At 42.0% G+C, this 21749-nt stretch overlaps 1 protein-coding gene across 1 annotated transcript in view; it reads left to right on the top strand.

Annotated features, from left to right (window-relative positions):
• The window catches only part of COL22A1 (collagen type XXII alpha 1 chain), a 245023-nt gene that overhangs the window by 22034 nt on the left and 201240 nt on the right, over positions 1-21749 (top strand). The window contains exons 2-3 of the mRNA XM_077189317.1: positions 5178-5342; positions 9450-10016. Coding sequence (XP_077045432.1) covers positions 5246-5342; positions 9450-10016 — 664 coding nt within the window. The 5' untranslated portion in view covers positions 5178-5245. The remainder of the gene's footprint in view (positions 1-5177; positions 5343-9449; positions 10017-21749) is intronic.

Genomic DNA, 21749 nt, shown 5'->3' with positions numbered 1-21749 from the left:
ACTTAGGGAACGGCCATGTATTATTTTTCCCCTCCTAAGTTATCAATATGTACTTTATTTCTCGCACAATCAAACACTTCCAATTGCAGCAATATTAATCATTCATGGGCCTGGGCAGTTCCAGCACCAAGTGCTTCAGGGCAGTAATAGAGTTCAGCAAAGGCAAACAAATCGATGGGATGGAATGGTCTGCTGATCCTTCCCACTGCCCTATTTCATCTCCCATAAAGCCGAAAAACTGCCTTGGCTCACATTCATGTTAACCATCACTCTGGATCTGATCAGTTTTTTAGGGATTGGGATGGAAGTTGCTCTTAAAATGAGATGTAGCCCAGAGAAGCTGTGGCTGCCCCATCCCTGGAGGTGTTCAAGGCCAGGCTGGATGGATCTCTAAGCATCATGGTCTAGTGGAAGGTGTCCCTGGACATGGCAGGGATTGTAATGAGATCATCCTGAAGTTCCCTTCCAACCCAAACAATTCTGTGATTCTATCATTGCAAATGAAGAGAAGAAATGTCCCACCACCTGCAGCCTCACCAGCACTTAGAGCAGATGTTGAAGAGTATTTTGCTAGCAGGGTGCATGAATGGCTTCATCCAGCATACTGTGGGTCTGCTGACACTCTCCTCCTTGATTTCAGCAGATGTGGGCTCAGTTGTAGTTGAGCAAAGTACCTCAGGAATAGCTCTGGTGTTAGCAGAGAATTTTCTGCTCTATTATTCACATGGGTTTTTAAACAATGTCCACTGAAATCAATGTTCCTCTTTTCATTAACTGCAGTTGGCTTTGGATCAGGCCTGGGAAGATGCAGATCTTCCAGAAATGCCATCGGATAATTTCTTTAAAAATCATTGAACAAAGATATACGACTCATGGGATGATCAGCAGGGAAGAAAGTCCCATCTCTCTTTTATACAGTTGGCTTCCTGCTCATATCAGCAATAATTTAGATAATTAAATTGCTTAGTTCAGTAGTTGGAAGAAGCACAATCAACAAGCTGACTCTACTAAGATGTCAGATGTATTAGTGTGCTGGGTTTTATATTTGTTTTTCTTTTTTTTGTGTGTGTGAAAAGCTGTATAATTGGACACTGTCTTTTTCACCCCCAGCTAACCTCTTCTTCAGAGGAGCATACCAAAGACATTTAAAATCACATTATGAATGCCAGCATAGTTACAACATTTATATGGCATATGGTGATGTTCAGTGGCAGCAGACGAATGGATGAAATCAAGCACAATAATAGAATCAGCCCCCCTTGAATTTAACAGTAAGACAAACAATTCAGTGGTGTAATTTAGTAATATGCAAGCAAGAGCTCGAATATTTTAATGAGGAGTCTAAAGTACATAACTGGGCATACTTTTAACATTTAACTTTGATTTAGTGGTCTTTGTTCTGTCCCTGTAGGGTCTTTGAACTTTTGCTCACATGAGGTAGAAAAAGTTTTATTAAATCACACTCCTGAAATGCTCATCTTACTGTGACTCCAGCTTTATTTTGTTTTGTTTTATGAATATTTGTGGCTGAGTCACTGCTCTGAAGAATGAAGGAGATCAGAGAAAGTGTTCTGTGATTTTCCATCTCTAACTCACGTGAGTTTTGCTGTTTGTGGCAAAACATCTCTCAAACCAGGACAGAAGAGCAGTATCTGGAGAGGCTGAGGTAGGGTATATCCAGAGCCATTGCAAATTGCTTCTCGTAGAAGTGCCATGAAGTTTTCTTCTCTGCCACATTCCCTGTGTCTGCCCCACTCTGTGTCTTTCCTTTTATTTTTTTGAGATGCCACTCCTAAACAAACAATTTTGCTTCTCATTTTGCACAAAAACATTTTTCATCCTTGTCTCCTGAATTTCAGTGTTGAGATGAGAAATCCAAGTTCCCCTTTGGCTCTTTTTTTTTTTTAATTGATGTTTTTTTGCCCTGCATTCCACAAAGAGTATTTACTTATTGTTCAAAACTAGAGAGACCTTACCATGGATTCCAACTGACCTAAAACTCTACACTAAGCCCCCCAAAAAGCCATCCTGAAGCTGAAAGTTATATGGAACTCGTACCTATCTTTTGCATATTGTTTGTTCAGCTGTGAGATGGTATGAATAGCTTTATGCTGTGCTTGTATTTTGAGTGTAGAGAGCTCACTCTAACATTCACCAACTTCCCAGCCAGGATGCCATTCCCACATCATGTTTGCATGTAGCCAGAAGTATTCACTCCATTTTTTCCCATTAAACTATTAAAAAGACAGACGCAGAGTCCACAGTTCAGTAATAAACTTGGACGTGATAGGATTTGTCAGTTGTTTTTGCAATATCCCTTAATGCATCACAAGGGAATCCCAAAGTGGTGTTTGTGAAATAAAAAGAAAATGGGAGATATTTTTAAATGATGTACATTGACTTAGGCCTCTTTGAGCAAAATTATTCCCACATGATAGGCTGAACTAAAAATAATAGTAATTAAAAAAAAATCCATGTTGGCCATTTGGAAATAGGGTTAAACATAGAGAAATTCTTAGTCTTGGATCACTTTGAAAACTAAACTGTCTCAATTTTGGCTCCTTTTTGACCTTTTCTCCTGGAAAGGGAAATAAATAGCAATCAGCTGCTGCAATTTCAAACTGGGCACAGTGACTGACTGAGGTGGGAAAGAAACAAGTGTGGAAAACCCATAGCTAAAAATATTTTATTTCCAGCCTTTCTTATAACACCTCTGAAGACTTCATTGCCATGACATGGGTCCTGTTTATATGAAAGGGGCATTTTTCTGTCACTGGTATATTTGTACATAAAGTAGTTGCAAGTTAAGAGACTTGGTTCAATTCTTTGTGCTATAAAAGTGGATAAAATTATATATTTTGGCCTGAATACAAGAATAATATTGAACCATAAATGTGTATTAAAGCCACCACAAGTTACGATTATAGATTTTAAGCAGATGTTCTGATTTGATTTGTGGCTTTTTCTTCCCCACTATTTTTAGCCTAAATGGCTGCTCTGAGACACCTTGCAGCACTCAAAATGCAGAAATGAGTCCTTGAAGTGTTTTGGCAAGGAGGGGAGATGAATGAGCCCTTAGAGACAGAGCCCTCAGGCCTGGCCATGGAGGAAGCTCTTCTGCTGGGGTGGAATCCCACACGCACCCAGTGAGCCCCATCCACCGAGCTGCATCTGCTGCTCACAGGGCCCGGGTTGTTCTGCTGACTGACACCAGCTGGTGCTCTGCTCCTTTTATCCTGGCCTGCTGTGGGTTAGCAGCTGGCCAAGACTGTTTTTAAGAATGTATTTATAAAACTTCACAGCCGTGCAAGCCCAGATACGGAGCAAGGACATTTTGAGCTCGGCGCTGGAAGTGCAGGATGTCTCTTGGCAGATCTGGTTTCCCAGCTCTTGCTGCTGCCACAAACCTGCTGTCCCATCACTTGTACCCAAAAACAATGTTTCCTAAAAAAATCCAGGGGAGCAGAAACCTTGGGCTGAAGGCTCCCACAGATATTTTAAGTCATGCCTGTCCTGATCCCTCTGCAGGCGGCTGCCTGATTGGTATTTCAATAACGTGCTTATTTAGAAGGAAATTCTAACTCCTGTAGGGCACAGTGGTATTTTCATGCCTTTTTTACCCTGCAGCCTTTTCCAGCTGGCTCAAACCTGAACACCTCACTGTCTGGTAGGGACATCGTCTGGCTGAGGTGCAAACTACAGCACCTGATTGTGTCCTTTGTATTTAGGGTTGGTACATGAATAAATATGGGGTTTTTTTAATCTTTCTTGTATTTATATTCCACTGCTGGCAGATACTTCCAAATTTTATTTACAGTGAATGGTTTATTATATGTATTGCTTTCCTCCTTGTCTGCATAGGATACAGACTTCTGAAAATAACCTGGTTTTTTATCTTTTGGAAAGAGTCTGTATTTTTTGTGGGGATAAGGATTTATAGCAACATCTTGACAACTTCATGAAGTTTTTTCCCCTTTTTAATTTCCTAAACCAGCGCAACATGCTGAGATACATGGTAGAGATAGGCCCAACATCTGACTGATCAAAACGGGTTTTGAACAAATGCTGACGCCACCATTCTTCCTGTCTGTGATTCCCACAGAACCTTATTGCTTTGAAAAGAAATACCCTAGAAGGCATAATTGACTCTGCAGCAATGAACTACATCAGACAGTGTCCCCTTCATGACTTCTACCCAGCTATCAACAGTTAGAAGCAGACATGCATGTTAAAAGACTGAGAAGGCACAACTTCCCCAAGAAAATGGACAAAGAAATCATTAGAATCCTTAAAGAGGAAAAAGAAAGAATGAGGAGATGGGAAGAAGTTTTTGAAAATAATGCCTCAGGCAGTGAGAGCTGCAGAGTGGAAGCTGGTTGCTACCTTCTGGGTCTGCAAACAGTAGATCAAACTGCAATGACTTTATGATATAATAAAAAATAATAAAACAAGACCAATAACAGATTTTTTTTAAAGTGTTGATCTAGTGTTAGAAAGCACAACTTAACTTTTAACAGCTCAGCCACTTTGCCTGGCTTCTTACCATACCTTCTGACTTCAGTGACTTCACTCAAAGTCAACCCAAACCAAAGACCTTATATTGAAGATAACCCTGAGCTTTTGTACATCTTTAAGCTAAAAAGGGGAAAGATGTTTTGAAACTGCTGAGTTTACTCCTGAAGAGAAGGAGTAATGGCAACAAATACATGCATGAAAACAGTGGTGTATTTTTAGCATTTGTCAGTTTTGGGGCTCCAGAACTGAAAGCAGTGATGGGTGAAGTGGCAACGGGTTGTGTGTGTGATTTGTAGTGGTTTGTATCTGGGCTCTGTGTTGTGTATCTCCTAATGATGAATGCGTGGGAGGGCCAGGCCAGGAATGGTTTCCACTCCAGTGCGCTGATTGTGTAGTTGGCAGTGGGCTCAATTAAAGTATAATAATCTGGTAATCTCTCTCCTGTTTCCATTCAGCTGCTTCACAGTGAATAGAGCCAGTGAACGAGTATGGCTTTTGAAAAGTAGGTGAACTCCTGCCTCTTTGTCTGAGCAGTTTATGTCTAGTCAAGTAAAATGACAGGCAGAGGAGGCGACTCTCCAGAACGTTGCTCTCATGCCTTGCATCATTACTGCCGTTGGCGCTGCTGTGAGATAACACTTGCTCTTTATTTCCCTTCCTAGGCTGCGGGTTGGATTTCCAGCAAGCTTCGCACCCTGGAGAAAAAAGGAGCTGATGTGAGAGAGGAGATATGGATACGTGCATGGTGGGAAGGTGCCGTGTGCCCCAGCTCCTGGTTCTTGTCACGTTGGTGCTCAGCGGGGAGAGAGCCGCGGCACAGAGAGCAGGTACGCGCTCCGCTCGCTGCCTCACGCCCCCGAGCTGGTGGGCTCTCCCATGATGGGAAACATCAGTTCTAGGAGGAAATCTATAAACAACCCAAGATATTTACTGCTGGGAATACGTAAAACAGGCCTTAGGGATGGAGAAAGCTCAGGGGTTAAGGCTGTGATTTACCTGGGGTCTTTGGTTCTGCTGCAGGCGTAGAAAGTTTAGCTCAGCTGCCCACAGCAAGAGGAGCAGCTCACCACAGCTTGCTCTGGATGTGCTCCATCTACCCCACATGGCATGGAGGTGATCACTTCTTCCATCGCCTCCTGTGAGTGTCAGATGAGACCTGGTGAATCTTCTGCCTGGCTGGGACTTTCCTGCGAGCTAAACAGGGCCAGGGCACGGTTCATATCCTCCTCTGATTCCAGACACTTGAGGGATACGATGATGTGGTGCTTAGGGACATGGATGGACTTAACAATGCCAGGCTAATGGTTGAACTTCATGATCTTAAAGGTCTTTTCCAACCTAAATGACTCTAGGATTCTGTGTTTCTCTCCTGTCTGGTTATTAGCATGGTCTCTGGCACAGCTTTTGGCCTGGGCTCATGAACACTCTCTCCCAAATGCTACTGAGTGCATTAGAGGATGGTGTAGCTCAGGGACTATTCTTACAGGGATCCTTGATAAGGACACGTTGGTTTTTGTGTAGCAGCAAGAAGATGTATCTGACATCAGTGATGCCATACTTCAAATTAAAAATGGTTGTAGACCCACACAATTTTTTTTATAAGAGTCCAAAGGCATTTTGAGATGAAGATTTTCTGTCTCTTTTTCTAGGAAAGCTGCTATTCTCTGGGCTTGGATAATTTAGAAGAAAGGAAAGGCTTTTTTAGACCTTTTTCAGTTTAAGGAATAGCTGCTTTACAGCTTTCTTATGTGATCTCTCTATAGTTTTTTTGGGTGAAGTTTACCAGAAATAAATACCTAGTAACCAAACAAAGTGAAATCTCACTTTTTTTCCTGCTTCTGGACCTGTCACAGGCAGAATATAGTGAAGCCATTTATATGTTCATTCTGTGCTTACTTTAAATAATTTTGGGCTTATGGCTTGTTTGTGAACTATTTTTAAAGGAAATATTGCAAAACAGTTGGTTCAGTGTCTGAGTAGATGAGCACAACTCTTTGAATCATGCTCCCAGAGAGCATTTCTGCAATTACAAAACTGAAATTTTGCTTTCTATGAGCTATCTCCCGTATTCCCTTAACACAAATGGAATTGTTTCTGCCAGTAAAAGTACTGTTATGGCATTCTTGGAAAACAATCAATTTTGTCTAGCAGTGGACATTAAAGTGCTGAAAATGTAGATTAATATTTACTAAAAGCATTTCTGCAGCACTTCATCTCACTGCCACCAGGTCTGTAAGCAAAGAATCACCAATGCAAAAAAAAAAAGATCCTGAAATACCATGTTTTTCCTCCCTGCAATACTGCCTTGAGTAGGCAACACTTTTTAAACCTTAACTCCCCCTTGTTTTAAGGCTCATTGCCCTTGAACACAGACAGGATTCATTCTGTCTGTTCTGTTTGTTTTGAAATTGCTCTTGTCTCACCTGCTGAGAGTCATTAAAATAAGTAACAGGAAGGTCTTGTGGGTATTGATCTCTACTTAGTCTCACCTAATTAACATTCTTTCAGCCAGAATAGATTAATATAATAATGAATTTAGGAAGGAGGCAAGGTGGGGAAGTGTAAGCTTCTTTCTTACCTTTTACTGTTAATTTTTTTACCTTTTATATTCTCCAAAAATCAAGCAGAACCACAATTGAGAGCCCAGCTGATATTCACAGCTGTAACTTGCATGCCATAACATAAAATAGTATAAACCATCATGTCCAGTCTCAGATTGCCTTCGAGAGAGTTTTCCCAGACAGACTTTTCTTGGTCTGGATTTAGACAAGCACTCCCTCACTCACAAAGTGCCATCACAGAACACAGTCCCACATGCAGGTTTTGGCTGGGACACAGTTAATTTTCCTCACAGTAACTGCTCAGGCACTGTGCTTTGGATTTGTGCTGGAAACAGTGTTGATGACACAGGGATGTTTTTGTTACTGCTGAGCAGAGCTCACACTGAGCCAAAGCCTTTTTCATTCCTTCCCCCACCAGCCAGGAGGCTGGAGAGCACAAGAAATTGGGAGGGGACAAAGCTGGGACAGCTGCCCCCAGCTGAACAAAGGGATATCCCAAACCATATCATGCTCAGAAATAAAACTCTGGGGGGACACTTGGCTGGAGACTCCTGCTTGGAGACTGTGACTCAGTCAGTGGTGAGCAACTGTTTTCATTTGCATCACTCCTCTTTCTTGGGTTTTATTTATATATCTTTGTTATTTTGCGTTTCATTACAACTTAATTTTTATTTTATTTTATTTTATTTTATTTTATTATTTATTTAATTTCATTTCAACTTTCTTCTCTCAACCCATGAGTTTTCCATCTTTCACCTTTCCAATTCTCTTCCCCCCAGTCCTGCTGAGGGCAGTGAGTGAGGGGCTGTGTGGTGCTCAGTTGCCAGCTGGGGTTAAACCACAACAACAGGTTGATCCCCTGTGGATGGGCTGGTCCCAATGTGATCCCAGTCCCATGTGCAGAGGTTGTTCCCACATGTCCTGCAGCAGCTGGGATGTGCTGGGATGTGCTCTGCTACAGAAGTCAACACAGCAGCAGGTGATGCTCCTTTCTCATCACCTGCCACACTCCAGGTGTACATCCAATCACTCTCATGGTCATCATGTAATGCCTTGAGCACTGACCTACTCTTTTATAACACTTTTACTCTTTTCTGAAGGCAAATCCTCTCTGTGCAGCTGAGCTATTCACTCCTTCCTTTCCAGAGCCATGGGCTGTTGTGGAAATCTTCCATTCCAGGCAGGGTGACAACCCTGGGATGAGCAAAAAGATCCAGAGCTAATTTGTGTCAAAATCTGAGTGTGGGAGAAGAATCTGTGACCTTCCTGTAGGTTCAAATGCTGGAATTCAGTAGGAAATGTGTAACTTTACCACTGGTCAAACATGCAGTTGCACTTTTTGAGACAAGGTGAGACAAGAACTTCTGGAGAAGCAATCGTTGGCAGCTGTGCCCAAACTGACTTTGTGGAGCAGCTTTCAGTCTTAAAACTCTGTGGTCTATAAAACTGATTTAAATAAATAGAGGCATCTCTATACACATTTTGTCCAGTTGGGGCATTATATTGATAACTCTTGGGCATCAGTGGCACTTTTATGGACCTGCTGTTTCCCAACTTGCATGTATCCAGAAACAGCTAAAAAACATCTCCTGAGAGATCTGCTTTTTTTTGGCAAGGGTCTGACAAATATGCAACCAGTCTGGATTGATACAGGGCAAGCAAGTTGCAATTAAAATAGCTTTTTGGTTTGGATGATACAGGCCTCACATTGCAAATATCATGGCTGGAGGCAAAGGGATGGTTGTGGGGCTAAGTGAACTTTTCCCTTACAAGGCAGGCTGCCCTTTGTTATTGAGGGACACATTCTAAAATTCAGTAAGTCATCCTTTAGTCAATAGACAGTGGCAGAAATCCTCAAATTTGAAATAATCTTGTTACAGACCTGCTACATCAACATATCATGCTGGGCAAAAGAACTGCTTCTAGCTAAGCATAAATGAATCATAACATTAATGCAAGAGGGGAAATGAAAGTTTCATTACTCAGGGTCAGGATTGGCATAGGCAAGGTCAGGACAGGGCTTTTGATCTGTCCAGGTCATTTCAGAGCACTGCCTGAGCAAAGGCACTGCAATGAAGTCAGAGAAAAATATCTTCATGCAGGGGTGTAGCTGAAGGATTGAGCAGAAGGAGTTAGAAGCAGAGGAATGGAAAGGGTTTGCATTTCAAAGCCAAGTCTGTGCTGCTCTGTAGATTTCCTGAAACTGCTGAGGTGAATCACAAGGAAGAAGGGTTGGTAATCTGCTCTTCCTCTGCTAGATAGGGAGAGGGTTTGCTGCCTCCTCCAAACTGCTCACTAGGGAGCTGTGTCGAGGGAAGTTTGGTATGTCTGCATTCATCTCCCCATTAAAAATGTTTTCTGCCTCTCCTGCAGGTTGCAAGAGTGTTCACTACGACCTTGTCTTCCTCTTGGACGCCTCCTCCAGCGTTGGGAAAGAAGATTTTGAGAAAGTTCGTCAGTGGGTGTCCAATTTGGTGGAAACCTTTGAGATTGGCCCAGACAAGACCCGAGTGGGGGTGGTGCGGTACAGCGATCGGCCGACCACGGAGTTCGACCTGGGCAAGTACAAAACCCGTGAGGAGATCAAAGAGGCTGCACGACAGATTCAGTACTATGGGGGTAACACCAACACTGGAGATGCTCTCAGGTACATCACCACCTACAGTTTTTCCAAAGAAGCTGGTGGGAGACTTAGTGATCGAACTGTTAAAAAAGTGGCCATCCTTTTGACTGATGGAAGGAGCCAGGATTTTGTCTTGGATCCAGCCACTGCAGCCCATCAGGCTGGGATTAGGATTTTTGCTGTGGGTGTTGGAGAAGCCTTAAAAGAGGAACTTGATGAGATTGCTTCAGAGCCCAAGTCTGCTCACGTGTTTCATGTCTCTGATTACAACGCCATCGATAAAATTCGGGGGAAGCTGAGGAGGCGTCTCTGTGAGAGTAAGTAGAGCTTTCCTTTCTGCAGAATTAGAATAGGTTCAGTTCATGGATATGAATATTAGATATGCTAATTTCATGTAGATATGAAAAGGTATGATTGTTTTCTTTCATGCTTATACTTCTTTATTTTCATGTGTTCTACCCAGCTCCACTCAGTAAGAGATCACTGAAGGATCTCTTAGGCCAGGTTGGCTGCAGCTTTGAGCAGCCTGATCTAGTGGAGTACTGCTTAGGGCAGGGATTTGGAATTAGGGGATCTTTAAGGGCCCTTCCAACCCAAAGTATTCTCTGATGTTGTGATTCTATGATTTTACTACAGGAGATGTGATGGGTTTTTCTGGGAAGGCAGCACTAACTATAGGTCAACTTCCAGAGTAAACCATGAATTAACTTTTGGCTCTGATATAGTTCAAATACTTTATAATAATTTGGACTACTGAATATGAATAGTGACATCTTATTTATATCCAGATTTTGGTTTACTTTGCATAGGACCTTTTTCCCCTTTATTTTCTAGCACTGTACTTTGGAGAGAATGCTCTGGGTGCTGCTGGGGATGATCCTTAAGGAAGCAAAGGGATGTTTATGCTTTTCTGCCTCTCAGCATCTCAACTCTACTGACAAATGGTGTTCTCTAGTGCTCTGGCTGCCAACAGCATAAGCATTGGTGATGTTTTGAATGACTTTTAATGGAGAAAAGTGTGGGGTATTTGCACTGCATAAATGACCTTTATTTTCCAGCTCCTTGGTGAAGAGGATGGGAATGGCATTGTGGCTGCTATCTCCCAGCAATTAAATAGGAGCAGCAATCACACAGCCAGCTCTTCCCCCACTGATAATTCCCTCTCTTGTTCTTAGTGACTCCATGAAAGCTGCCTGGTTTTGCTGCTTTTTGCAGTGTTTGTTCTGATTACTGTGAGCAGGCCTCGTAGCTGATGTTGTGAAGATCGGTTATTGCTTTCTGGAACCTCCCTTTGTAAGAAAAAAGCTCTGGGTTTATGTAGAATTCTTAAAGAGTGACAAGTGCAAGCAGGCAGTCTAGTTGACATTACCCAGCAATATCAAGATGGTTCTGCTTTTTTAGCCTAAACATAAATGGGTAATGGAGGATGTAATCCCAATACAAATGGAAGTCATGGGGAATAATAACTGTAAGCTATGCAGACTGAAGGAGCTTGGTTTTTTTCTGTGAAAATCTTATGTAATCATACACACATCTGGGCTCTAGTAGAAAATGGTAAACTCTTCCAACTGGCACACTTGACCAACTCAAACAACCTCCTGTTGCAGCTGCTGAACACCAAAAATGTGATTTTCTTTTGCAATTCTCTTACTTTCCTTTTCCAAAGCAAGTGTTTACTCTGCTTTGTACCTGGGACATCATTTGTTGCCTGCTCAAAGAAATCTTTTACCTGCCTGTCAGAGAAAAACCATCTGTCTGTGGCTTTCTGAGCCCACCCAGTGTCCACACAGGCCAGCATAACCCTTCTCCTTGGATTGCAAAGGACCATCCTTCATCCTGGATGACAGTCACTCCCCAAGCTGTTTGCTTCCACCTGCACTGGTGAGCTCAGTGAGAAATGGGGGCTGTGCTCAGTTCAGCACATCTCTGCTGCTCCTTCCTCCTGGGGGGAGGACTCCTCACACTCTTCCTCAGCTGCTCCCTCCATGTGTCCACAGGTCCTGCCAGGAGTTTTCTCCAGCATGGGCTGGGTCACAGCCTCCTTGAGGCATTGCCCTGCTCCTGTGTGGGCTCCTGCAGGGGCTGCAGGGGGATCTCTGCTCCCCATGGCCCCCCCTGGGCTGCAGGGGCACAGCTGCCTCTCCATGGGCTGGGATGGGTTTGCAGGGGAATCTGCTCTGGCACCTGGAGCACCCCCTGAGCCTCCTTCTGTACTGGGGCTACTCCTCTCTCATGGTCCCACTTCTCACCTCTGACTGCAATTTCTCCTGCATTGTAAGTTTTTACCCTTAAATACACAATCCCAGAGTCTTCCCTGATTTTTTCCTCCTGCATTTAAAACAGAAAAGGTGCTCTTTAGCAGAATCGGTGTTATTATACTTATTTAGTTTATTGCTTTGCATGCAGAAAGCTTTTAAGAGGCATGATGTTTAGATCAGGTCTAAAAAACCATGAAAATCTTGCTGAAACAGTGGATGAGGTAATGAGAGCACCTCCAGCAGAAATATTCTATTAGAGATCAGTTACTTTTTTTGTTACCTGCATGTGTGAGGTAGAAATGTTTTGGGGGATGAGAGAATGGGATGGAGAACAGGACCAAGTGATTTCTTGTGCATGTACCACTTTTAAATTCCATGCTAATGCAGTAGGGACAGGAAAGCAGTTCACTGTGATGGCTGGGCCTTCTACATGCTTAGAAGATCAAACTTTTAATAGCTGTTGCAGTTAACTTTGAGTGGTTTTGATGACAGCTCTGCATAAGACATGAACATAAAAACCACGGGGTGGGTGGAAAATGTGAGCAGGGCTCATGCCAAGCTGCTGTTTATTTTGTGCACATCCTGAGACAAAAGCATATATTGCCACAGCCAGGCTCTGGTTTTAATAGACATAATCCTGTGTAAGCTCCAGGGAGACACATGAATCAAAGGGTGGAAATGGGAGGAAGATTTTTTTGTACTGACCACTGATGAGTCCTCCAGCCCTGGTACTGCTACTGAAATGTGAAGGGTTGTGAAGTGTTGCAAATGCTGGATTTCATGCCAGCAGCTGTTCAGAATTGCTTGTCTCAGGTCTCCCTGGACATCTGGCCTAGACTCTGTCATTCCATCTTGCTATATTTGACTGAATTTATTGCTAAGAAGATGTCATTGAGGGCATTAATAGCATTTTAGCTCTCATTTGATCTTGTGGCAGTAAGCATAGCATAATCAAAAAAAAAACAAAAACCAAACCCCATGTCTGCTCAGTAGGACATTGTGGCAGGGGGAGATATTTTTGCCACACATCTCCATTACATTCTGGACTATAGTTGGCTGGCAAGAATGGGTGATGCTTTCACAGGAGAGCAGGAGAGATACATTCTGCTAAAAATTCCAGAGATGCTACATGTTTCCTAAATACAGTTCCTCCTTATATGTTGTAGGGATAACAACAGGCAGCTATGGAATATTTAAAAATATACTAGACCAAAGGACTGTCATCACATGAATCTCAGATACTTTGCAAACAAAAGGAGATGAGGCTGAATTCTTCTAATAATGAGTTGGTACCAACGGTTTGTCATTGATTTCTGTTGATTTAGTGAGGTCTGTGATAAGATATCAAAAGCAGTCGCATGTCCAGATGATTCAAAACATTTATATTTCTATTTTTACACGTCTTTGTTGACTTTGGGTAGTGTATGAAGTGCATAAAATATAAGACATATGCTACCCCTATTCTGTTACTGATGATGAAGGGCTTCCAGCCTTCAAAGCAACACCTTGAACATCCATCAAAAGGATAGTCTGAAAGCTTCAGAAATGTCCTTTTTTGAGGTTGTCTTTGCCCAGGTTCATGATATATTCACAGAAGAACAGAAAGCTGTTTCTTTTTGGCCTTTAGTGCTAAAAATACCTCATGCACAGAGACCATGACAAAGGGTAGGCATCTGAATTGCCATATTTTGATTGACACTTCCTAACAGACTCCTAATTGACACTTCCTTACCAGTACAGTCAAATCTCACAAAAGTACTGAAATATTGGAACATATCAATACCTAAGGATATATTCCTCATATTGCTGCTTAAGAAGATGTCCAGATTAAGTGCAGGTACTAAGAATTTGACCATCACTTGAAAATCTAGTGGCTTTCAGATGAGATGGCTTTGGAAGTCTGCTAAAAGCTCAGCAGACAACTGCTGCTTTTTAAAAAGCTGCATCTGGGCAGTGACCCAGATGATGTCACCTCTGATGTGTCCTGCTGCTTCTTGATGCTGCACTCCCACAGCTGTCCTGGTGCCTTTCTCAAGCGCTGTAACATCTCCATCTTCCAGCAATCACTCATGGTACAGACCACGGCATCACTCAACCTTTCATCACCACCTTTGCTGGCTAATTGCAGCTTTCTGTGAAGGCATGAAAGGTCTGTGACAGAATTTCCAACTTATTTCTCCTTTACTTGAAACTAAAGGGAAAAAAAAAGACTTTTCATGGATGTCAGGAGACAAAATGTTTGTTTAGTGGTGATCTTCTGCCATTTAGTTGAGGGACTGTATGGTATCTTTTGGCTCCTGGAAGCACAGCAGAGATATTCAGATATTCTTTTTCTCTTACAGAACCTTTTATTTTCAAATCAAATGTCTGAAACTCTCAGATCTAATTTTCCACTCAGCCCAGTCATCACCAGCTTAGAGAGAAATGGTTCCAGAGCTGGTGTCTGGCAGGCAGCTTTGAACTCTGTGGATGATCTGTGGCTGCTGGTTGCCCCTCACTTTCTCCACAGATCAAGCAGTGATTGTTCTCCCAGATCATAACTACAGCTCTGTTCTGGCACTGTGTAATCTCCACATCATTTAAATGTTGCATGTCCAAAGAAGGGCATCAAAGCTGGTGAAGGGTCTTTATCATGAGTCCTTTGAGTGCTGGCTGAAGGAGCTGGAAGTTTAGCCTGGAGGAAAGCAGCTGAGTTGGAATCTTATTGTTCTCTACAACTCCCTGAAAGGATGATAAGTTTCTAGCTTTAGAATTTTTCAGATCCTGTACTGCATTAGTGTAGAACTGAACCCCATTTAGGGTGTTAGTAAGCTCTCTTCACGTTTTGGTCAGACAAAACAATCCCTCCTGGCCTGACAGCCAAGGACAGCCTCAGCCTCAGACCCCAAAAAGCATAAACAAAAGTGAATTGGGAGGAAGAAAACTGGGGGAATGAGACTTCATTACCTGAAGCTGAAGCTGGACAATTAACCCCTGATATGCTTATAGACCAAACTTATATCTGTCTGAAAACCTTGTCACCATTGTCCATCTTGGGTGGAGTCTCTGTGAGGCTTTTGCACTGCCCAAGGTGTATCCACTGAGGGCCTTTAATAAATATCTACTTCATTTTCTAACTCTGTCTAGCCTCTGTTCTAGGTAGCCATTCCAAGGCATCAAAGCCAGGTGGGGATTTGTCTCTTCTTCCTGGTAACAAGCAAGAGGACAAGAGGAAACGGCCTCAAATTTCACCAGGGGAGGTTTAGATTGGATGTTAAGAAAAATTCCTTCACTGAAAGGATTGTCAAGCAGTGGAAGAGGCTCTCCAGGGAAGTGGTGGAGTCACCATCTCTGGAGGTATTTAAAAGATGTGTAGGTGCAACACCTGGGGACATGGTTTAGTGATGGACCTGGCAGTGCTGGGTTAATGGTTGGACTCTCAAGGGTTCTTTAGGGTTTTTTCTTAAATGTTCTTAAGGGTTTTTTCCAGCCTAAACAATTCCATGATTCTAAATAAATTCTTATTTTGCTTGGTAGTCTGAAATGAATAGGTTTATTCTGAGATTAACAACAGTGCTGTTTTATGACCAGCCCCACTTCTAGAAAAGAAAATCTTATTCTTCCTAACTTCCTTCTCCCATCTGCCAACACATGCATTTATGTGGCCTCACCATGAACTACAGCAGGAAGCCAATGAATGTTTTTGTTTCCTTTCCCAGATTAGTTTTTACTCAGATTGATTTCACCATGCTGTCCCAGGGGAGGAACTGGCACAAGGTGAGAGCAGCTAATAGGAGCAGAAGACCTGGATTGTGTCCTTTGGTGCAGTGCTAGCTCATATCAGCTTGAAGAACTTTAGTTAAGGACTTCAGAAAATTGAGAAAAATCCTTCATGTGCTCCTAATGCAGACCTGAGCTGCTGTGCTCTGGTTTATGCTGTGCATAAAGTGGATTTCTGGGTGGGTTTTTCCCATTCAAACTCCACTTCTAGGCTTCAGCACAACTTGCTTGTCTTGAGAAAACATCTTGCCTAACAGAAATATCCCACTGCAGATGGATCTCTTGAGGATCCTGTCCCATTTTCCTTTGCCAGGCTTTCCAGTACACACAATTGTTGCTGTTTTACTGCTGCCTCAGCTCCTGTTGGTTCAGGGAGGGATGGCAGAGCTCTCCTCCTCACACAGGCTGTGTCTGGCTGGGAGCATCTTGCTGGGGGCTGTTGGTAGGAGGGATGAGCAAGCTGCCACCACCTTCACTTAGACACAGCCTGTCTGTCAGTGCCTCCAGGCAGCACTTTGATATTTCTGTGCACTTGGGCAGCTTTTCTCCTCCAGAATGGATGTTAGCTCTGTTAGAGTTTCAGAGAGTGATTTATTGATTTATTTGCACTCCCTTGTACGTTGGAAAAAGCAATGTCTTAGACATTGCCTTCAGGTGATGAGGGCATTTCAGCATATGTGGCCTGATTTCTTCTTTTTGCTGAGGGAGAAAAGATATGAATCCAAAAGTCATCCAAAATTCAGAGTTTTAGAAATAAGTCTGTGACAAAAAATGGTTTTACTTCTTTTCTTTGATGCAGTTTGTGAGAAAAGGAGTCTGTTCCATACCTGAAACTTCATACAGACCACTTGGAATATTAATATGGGACTCTGAAGAAAGGAATATAATAAAATGAGATCAATTAAACCTTTTGCACTTGCCTTTCTTATCTCTATCTTCTTTCTTTAGCAGTTACAGACAAATAGTAGCATTATAAACCACAGGCAATCACTTTATGTAAAACAGTGAATCTCTGGACTGCCAACAACATCTTGTCTGAAATCACAAAATCTGTTGGATGATAACATCTTCCCTAAATTGTAATAGGTTTTCTTGCATTTCAGACAAGAAAGATCTCTGAACACTCTTTGATGTACAGTAAAAATAATTGTAAAGACAAAGACTCAGATTAAAGTAAGTCCCAGATTTGGAAAGAAATATTGAGACAATCAGGAAAAGCATGGGTCTCACAGCCCTGTGAAAAGGTAATGTGCTGCTTGGAGGAAAAAAAAGGGTGGGAGAGGGAGAATGTGGTGACTATGGAAGCCATTTCTAAATAATGTAGAAGTGAAGGAGAAATACAGAAATAGGAACAGGCAAAAAGCTGGAACATATTCTTATGTGCTGGAAGTATCTTGTTTTTCAACCCTGTCTGCAGCCCACATTGGTTTTGCAGGAGCTGTGGATGCTCAGCACTTTCAGTACTCAGCTGTGGAGCCCAATTCTTCTCCAGCTGCAGTCAGGAGGAGGCTTCCTGTCTGCTCCAGGGGAGCCCAAATGATGGGGTAAAAGACACAGCTCAGCCTTGGGGCAGCACTGTCTCTCCTGGTGGGAATGCTGAGGAATTCTCAGCAGAAAGAACCTCTGGAGATGCCAGATGCTCAGCAGGAGACAAGGGCAAGGCACTTAAAAACCTCTGAGGCTTTAGGTTTAGTTACAGGCTTTTCTGTCCAAGAAAAACAAAGCAAGGAGGAGAAAACCCTTGGCATGTGGCCTTCACAAGTCTTAAATCCTTTAAATTTCAGCAGATTTGTACAGTCAGGCCTTTCTTCCTCCTTCATTTACAACCCCTAAACTGACCTCACACTGAAAGGACACCAGTAATTTAAAGTCTTAGTGTTCTAAGCCTGCTTTGGGGTTAATTTGTATGCTTTATGTGACTATTCACATCAAAATCTAATGGTAACTCCCAGCACAATAGATAAATGGAATAGACCATTGCCTGCTGGGGTTAGGTGCACCTGCAAATTAAAGATTTCCTCTGCTCTCCCTCGATTTGGGGATGTAGTTCTTTTTAGGATAGGGAAAGTCTGGGGTGGTGACATGGAGATTTATTCCCAGTTCTCCTGATGGACCTGGTAGAATTTATGGAAAATCATAGAAAAGGTTGAATCTGTATCACAGCATGCAATGTAATGAAGTCATAAGATTTTATATTTCTAAATCCCAGTGGGTTTCCTGAAGTCCCCAGCTTCTTATAAAATGAATATTTCTGTAAACCCATTATAGCATTGGTGAGCTTGGGCTCTCAGGGCTGGTGAGTTTTTTATTTTGCTCCTGGCTCCATAAATTCCAGCCTCAAAGTCTTGTGAGGAGTAACTGCAATGGGAGCTGCAGATCCTGTGACTCAGCCTAATGAGATAGTTTGGAGGTACCATGGCAGGTCCTGGGTTTCAGAGAAGGATGAAATGTTTGCTGGTAATGGGCTGCCTGTGTCACCTGGGAAAAGGTTTGGCACAAAAACTCAGCTTTCTCTTCAAATAGATTAACCAGAAAATTTGTGACTTTTCAAGGCGTTGAATCAAGTGCATCACCTCATAATTGAAGTTATTTTGGAAACAATTTCACAGGCAGAACAGAACTATAAGACAAATTATTACACAAAACCATGTTCAGAGCTAGATAAACTGTCACGTTAACACCTGGAACAAGATGGGCAGGACCATCTATTTTTAAGATCTGGGATGAAACCATTGCTTCCAGTTCTGTGTTCAGCTGAGCTGTCTTTAGAGGCCTGTATTATTTATTTCTGTGATCAAAGCAAAGCTGGGCATTTAAGGTTTAATGGCTTATTCTGAAGCTGAGGTAGGTAATAAAATCACAGAATGGCCTGGGTTGTAAGGGATCATCTCATTCCCATCCCCTTGTCATGGACAAGGACACCTCCCACTAGACCAGGTTGCTCAGGGCTCCATCCAGCCTGGCCTTGAACACCTCCAGGGACCAGACATTGGTTGAACAGATCTGTGATACCTGTAAACCTTGAAACCTTGCCACAGAGAGATTCATGTTATTACTAGAGCTCAAACTCACGTGACAGAATGATTTCCTTTCCTCTCCTTTGGCAATATGAAGTGGTGCATCTTTTCTTCTGTGGAAGTTTGTAAATGCTGCTGAATTTCATTTTTTTTCTTTTTTCTTTAAATAAACCAAGCCAACAAACAGAATTGAATTCTAATGTGCCAGTCTGTTGAGAATATTTCTTGCTCAGTGGTAGAGCTGCAGTGTGGTTTAACTGGTGGGCTATTTTTGTTAGTAAATTGTAGGGTTAGTGATTCAATCCCATCAAGTTCCCTACAAGTTATAGCCAAATACCAAATTCCTTTTCAAATCGGTTAGCTTGTTTATGATGCAAAACAAAAGCAGTGGGAGTGCTCTGACACCTTGGAGAACTGCTTTTTTTGATAAAGTGCTAATTAAGTTCTTTAAAATGCAATTAAGAAATTGTTGCAAGCTCTGCTGTATTCATGTACTTTAAAAGGCTGAAGAATAGTTCTAAGTTCTGCATAAAATGCTTTTTGGCATTATACTTTGGGAACTGTGAGTACTGCTGCTAATCCTAGCCAGAAGTAAGGAAGGTACCTTTCAAGTGAGGTAGCTCAATTGGATAAGGTGATTTTTTTGTCACTTGCTGCCCTTGTCTGTTGAACAGCAGGGTCATGGGACATCAGATTCCTAAACTCCATTAATTTCCTTGTGGATTAGTCAGTTTGGCTATAACTTCATCTGTACTCTAGGAAACAAAGGAATTTATATATAAAATGCACATATATGCATATATGTTTGCCTATGTGCATAGGGCATATGTTTGTTTCTATATGTATAAACTCTGAAAAATAAACCTGTGTCCTTTCAGCCTGAAGCACCAGTATTTTCTTACAGTGAGGTAGATAAAGCTATAACACGTTAAAGCTCCAGAGAAGATGAAATACAGGACATTTTTACTGCAGACCACACACAATCAACCCAATCCACCACCTCTGGGGGAGACTTCATTCAGCTACACTGCCACAGGAATCACTGTGCTTTGTTCCTCCAGGGTTTTACAGCAAGATGGATAGGATGTATTAGTATAGATAGCATATTATCTATGTATTAGTTCTACATCTACTGTAAAAATCTCTCTGATTTGGCACTGGAGATGTAACACCTCTGTCAGAGGCTGCAACACTAACAAGACACAGGTGGGATGGTGCAGCAGAATTTTAGTCACTAGTGCTAAAGCTTTGTGGCAAATTACTCTAATAGGTTGGATCAAAGGGTGTTCCTGAGCTGAAGATTGAGGTTGGATCAGAACTGAAAGCCATAAATAGAATTAAACATTTTTGTATCTTTATATTCAGGTATCTTCGGTAGGATTCATATCATCGTACTGCAGTAGCCTGAAAATTATTTGTCCATGCTCTTTTGATAGTCAGTGGAAAGGAATGGACATCTCAAGAGAATGTTTCATCCTCCTTGAGGATGACTGTTTGAGACAGGAGACATGATTCAACCTCTGAGTGCCTTCTTTCTTTTCACTCACTTTTGAGAGAGCTTATGTAACTTTCTCATTGGATTCTTCACTTTGACAGCCAACAGCAAAAGAGTTGAACCTTTCCCTGCCACATTCTGGGAATACAATAACGTTTGTTTCCTTGTGACAGTAAATTCAGACTGCTGGAATTTATATTACTGATGGATATTCAGGCCAGTGTTGCAAGCTGAGGTGGATGTGCTGCAATTCTCACCCAGCTCCCTGATGCTGCAGGGTTTGTGCAGTTGAAGGAGACAATGTCAGTTTAGAGAGCTGTTACCACGTATTAGCATATGTTTAGGGTCAAACATAATTTATTTAATCCCTAAGGTTCTACTCCTGTGAGAAGAATGGTTCCCTCTCCCTCATCTTTGGCTTCTGCCTATATTTTGTGATAAATTGGTCCTTGAAGTTAACTGTGCTGTGATATTACCTGCTGCAGTCTATTGACTCATTTATAGCAAGATAATACTTTAAAAAACAAATAATGACTGCAATACAATTAAGAGTAACAGAGACAGCTTTTTAAATTGCTATTATTGAAAGATACCTTTGTTGCTAATAGCTTTGTTGTTGTTGTTGTTAATTGAAGCGTGAATCCACTCGTGCTTAATGATCTTTCCAGTTCTCACTGTAACAAAGTCAGACCCTAAACCAGACTGTGCTTTACTGGAACCAAAATGGGAAGGATGCCAGCTCAGACCAGCTTGAATGTAAACCAAACCCATGTTGCTGGTGCATCCTGGTTGTCTTCCCATAGAGACAAGCTGAAAATTCACTTGGAGGACCTGGTGAACAAACCCAGTGGAAGAACTGCTGTGATAAATTCATCCTGCTATGAATGGCATTTAAAAGCTGATTTTGAGCCAGTGGAGTTCTGAGTATGGTTAAGGTAATTAAACAATCTTCCTTATCTGATTATTATCTGATAGAAACAAACAGAAATGGCTTTAAACTGAAAGAGATTGAATCTAGATTAGATAGTAGGAAGAAATACTTTGAGGGTGGTGAGGCACCACAAGCTCCAATGAACCAGGACTTTGGTATAGCAGAAGGTGTCCCTCCCCATGAGAGGTTTGGAGCTGAATAATCATTTAGGTCTCTTCCAAACCAAACCATTCTATGATTCTATGATTTATTCAAATTTCCATTGAATTCACTCTGAGTGTCTTTTGCAGAAGTGTCCATGTAAATGGCACCAAAAACTCTACCAAGCTGTAGAGTGCTGGTTTTGGCTGGGATGGAATTAATTTTTTTCACAGTGGCTGGTATGGAGATATGTTTTATATTTCTACTGAACACAGCATTGAAAATGTAGAGATATTTTTGTTATTGTTGAGCAGGGCTTGTCTGATGGAATACAGCATGCCTTGTCTCAAATATTTTTACTTGCATATAAACATAACACATATAAGGATCATGTTAGAGAAGGGATGTGCTCAGGACTAACAATCCCTCAGGGGCCAAAATGATCCAGA

Source organism: Agelaius phoeniceus, chromosome 1 (assembly GCF_051311805.1).
Source record: "Agelaius phoeniceus isolate bAgePho1 chromosome 1, bAgePho1.hap1, whole genome shotgun sequence".
Taxonomy (NCBI): Eukaryota; Metazoa; Chordata; class Aves; order Passeriformes; family Icteridae; genus Agelaius; species Agelaius phoeniceus.
Note: the sequence above shows the minus strand (reverse complement) of the source record. Positions and strands in the feature narration are given on the sequence as shown.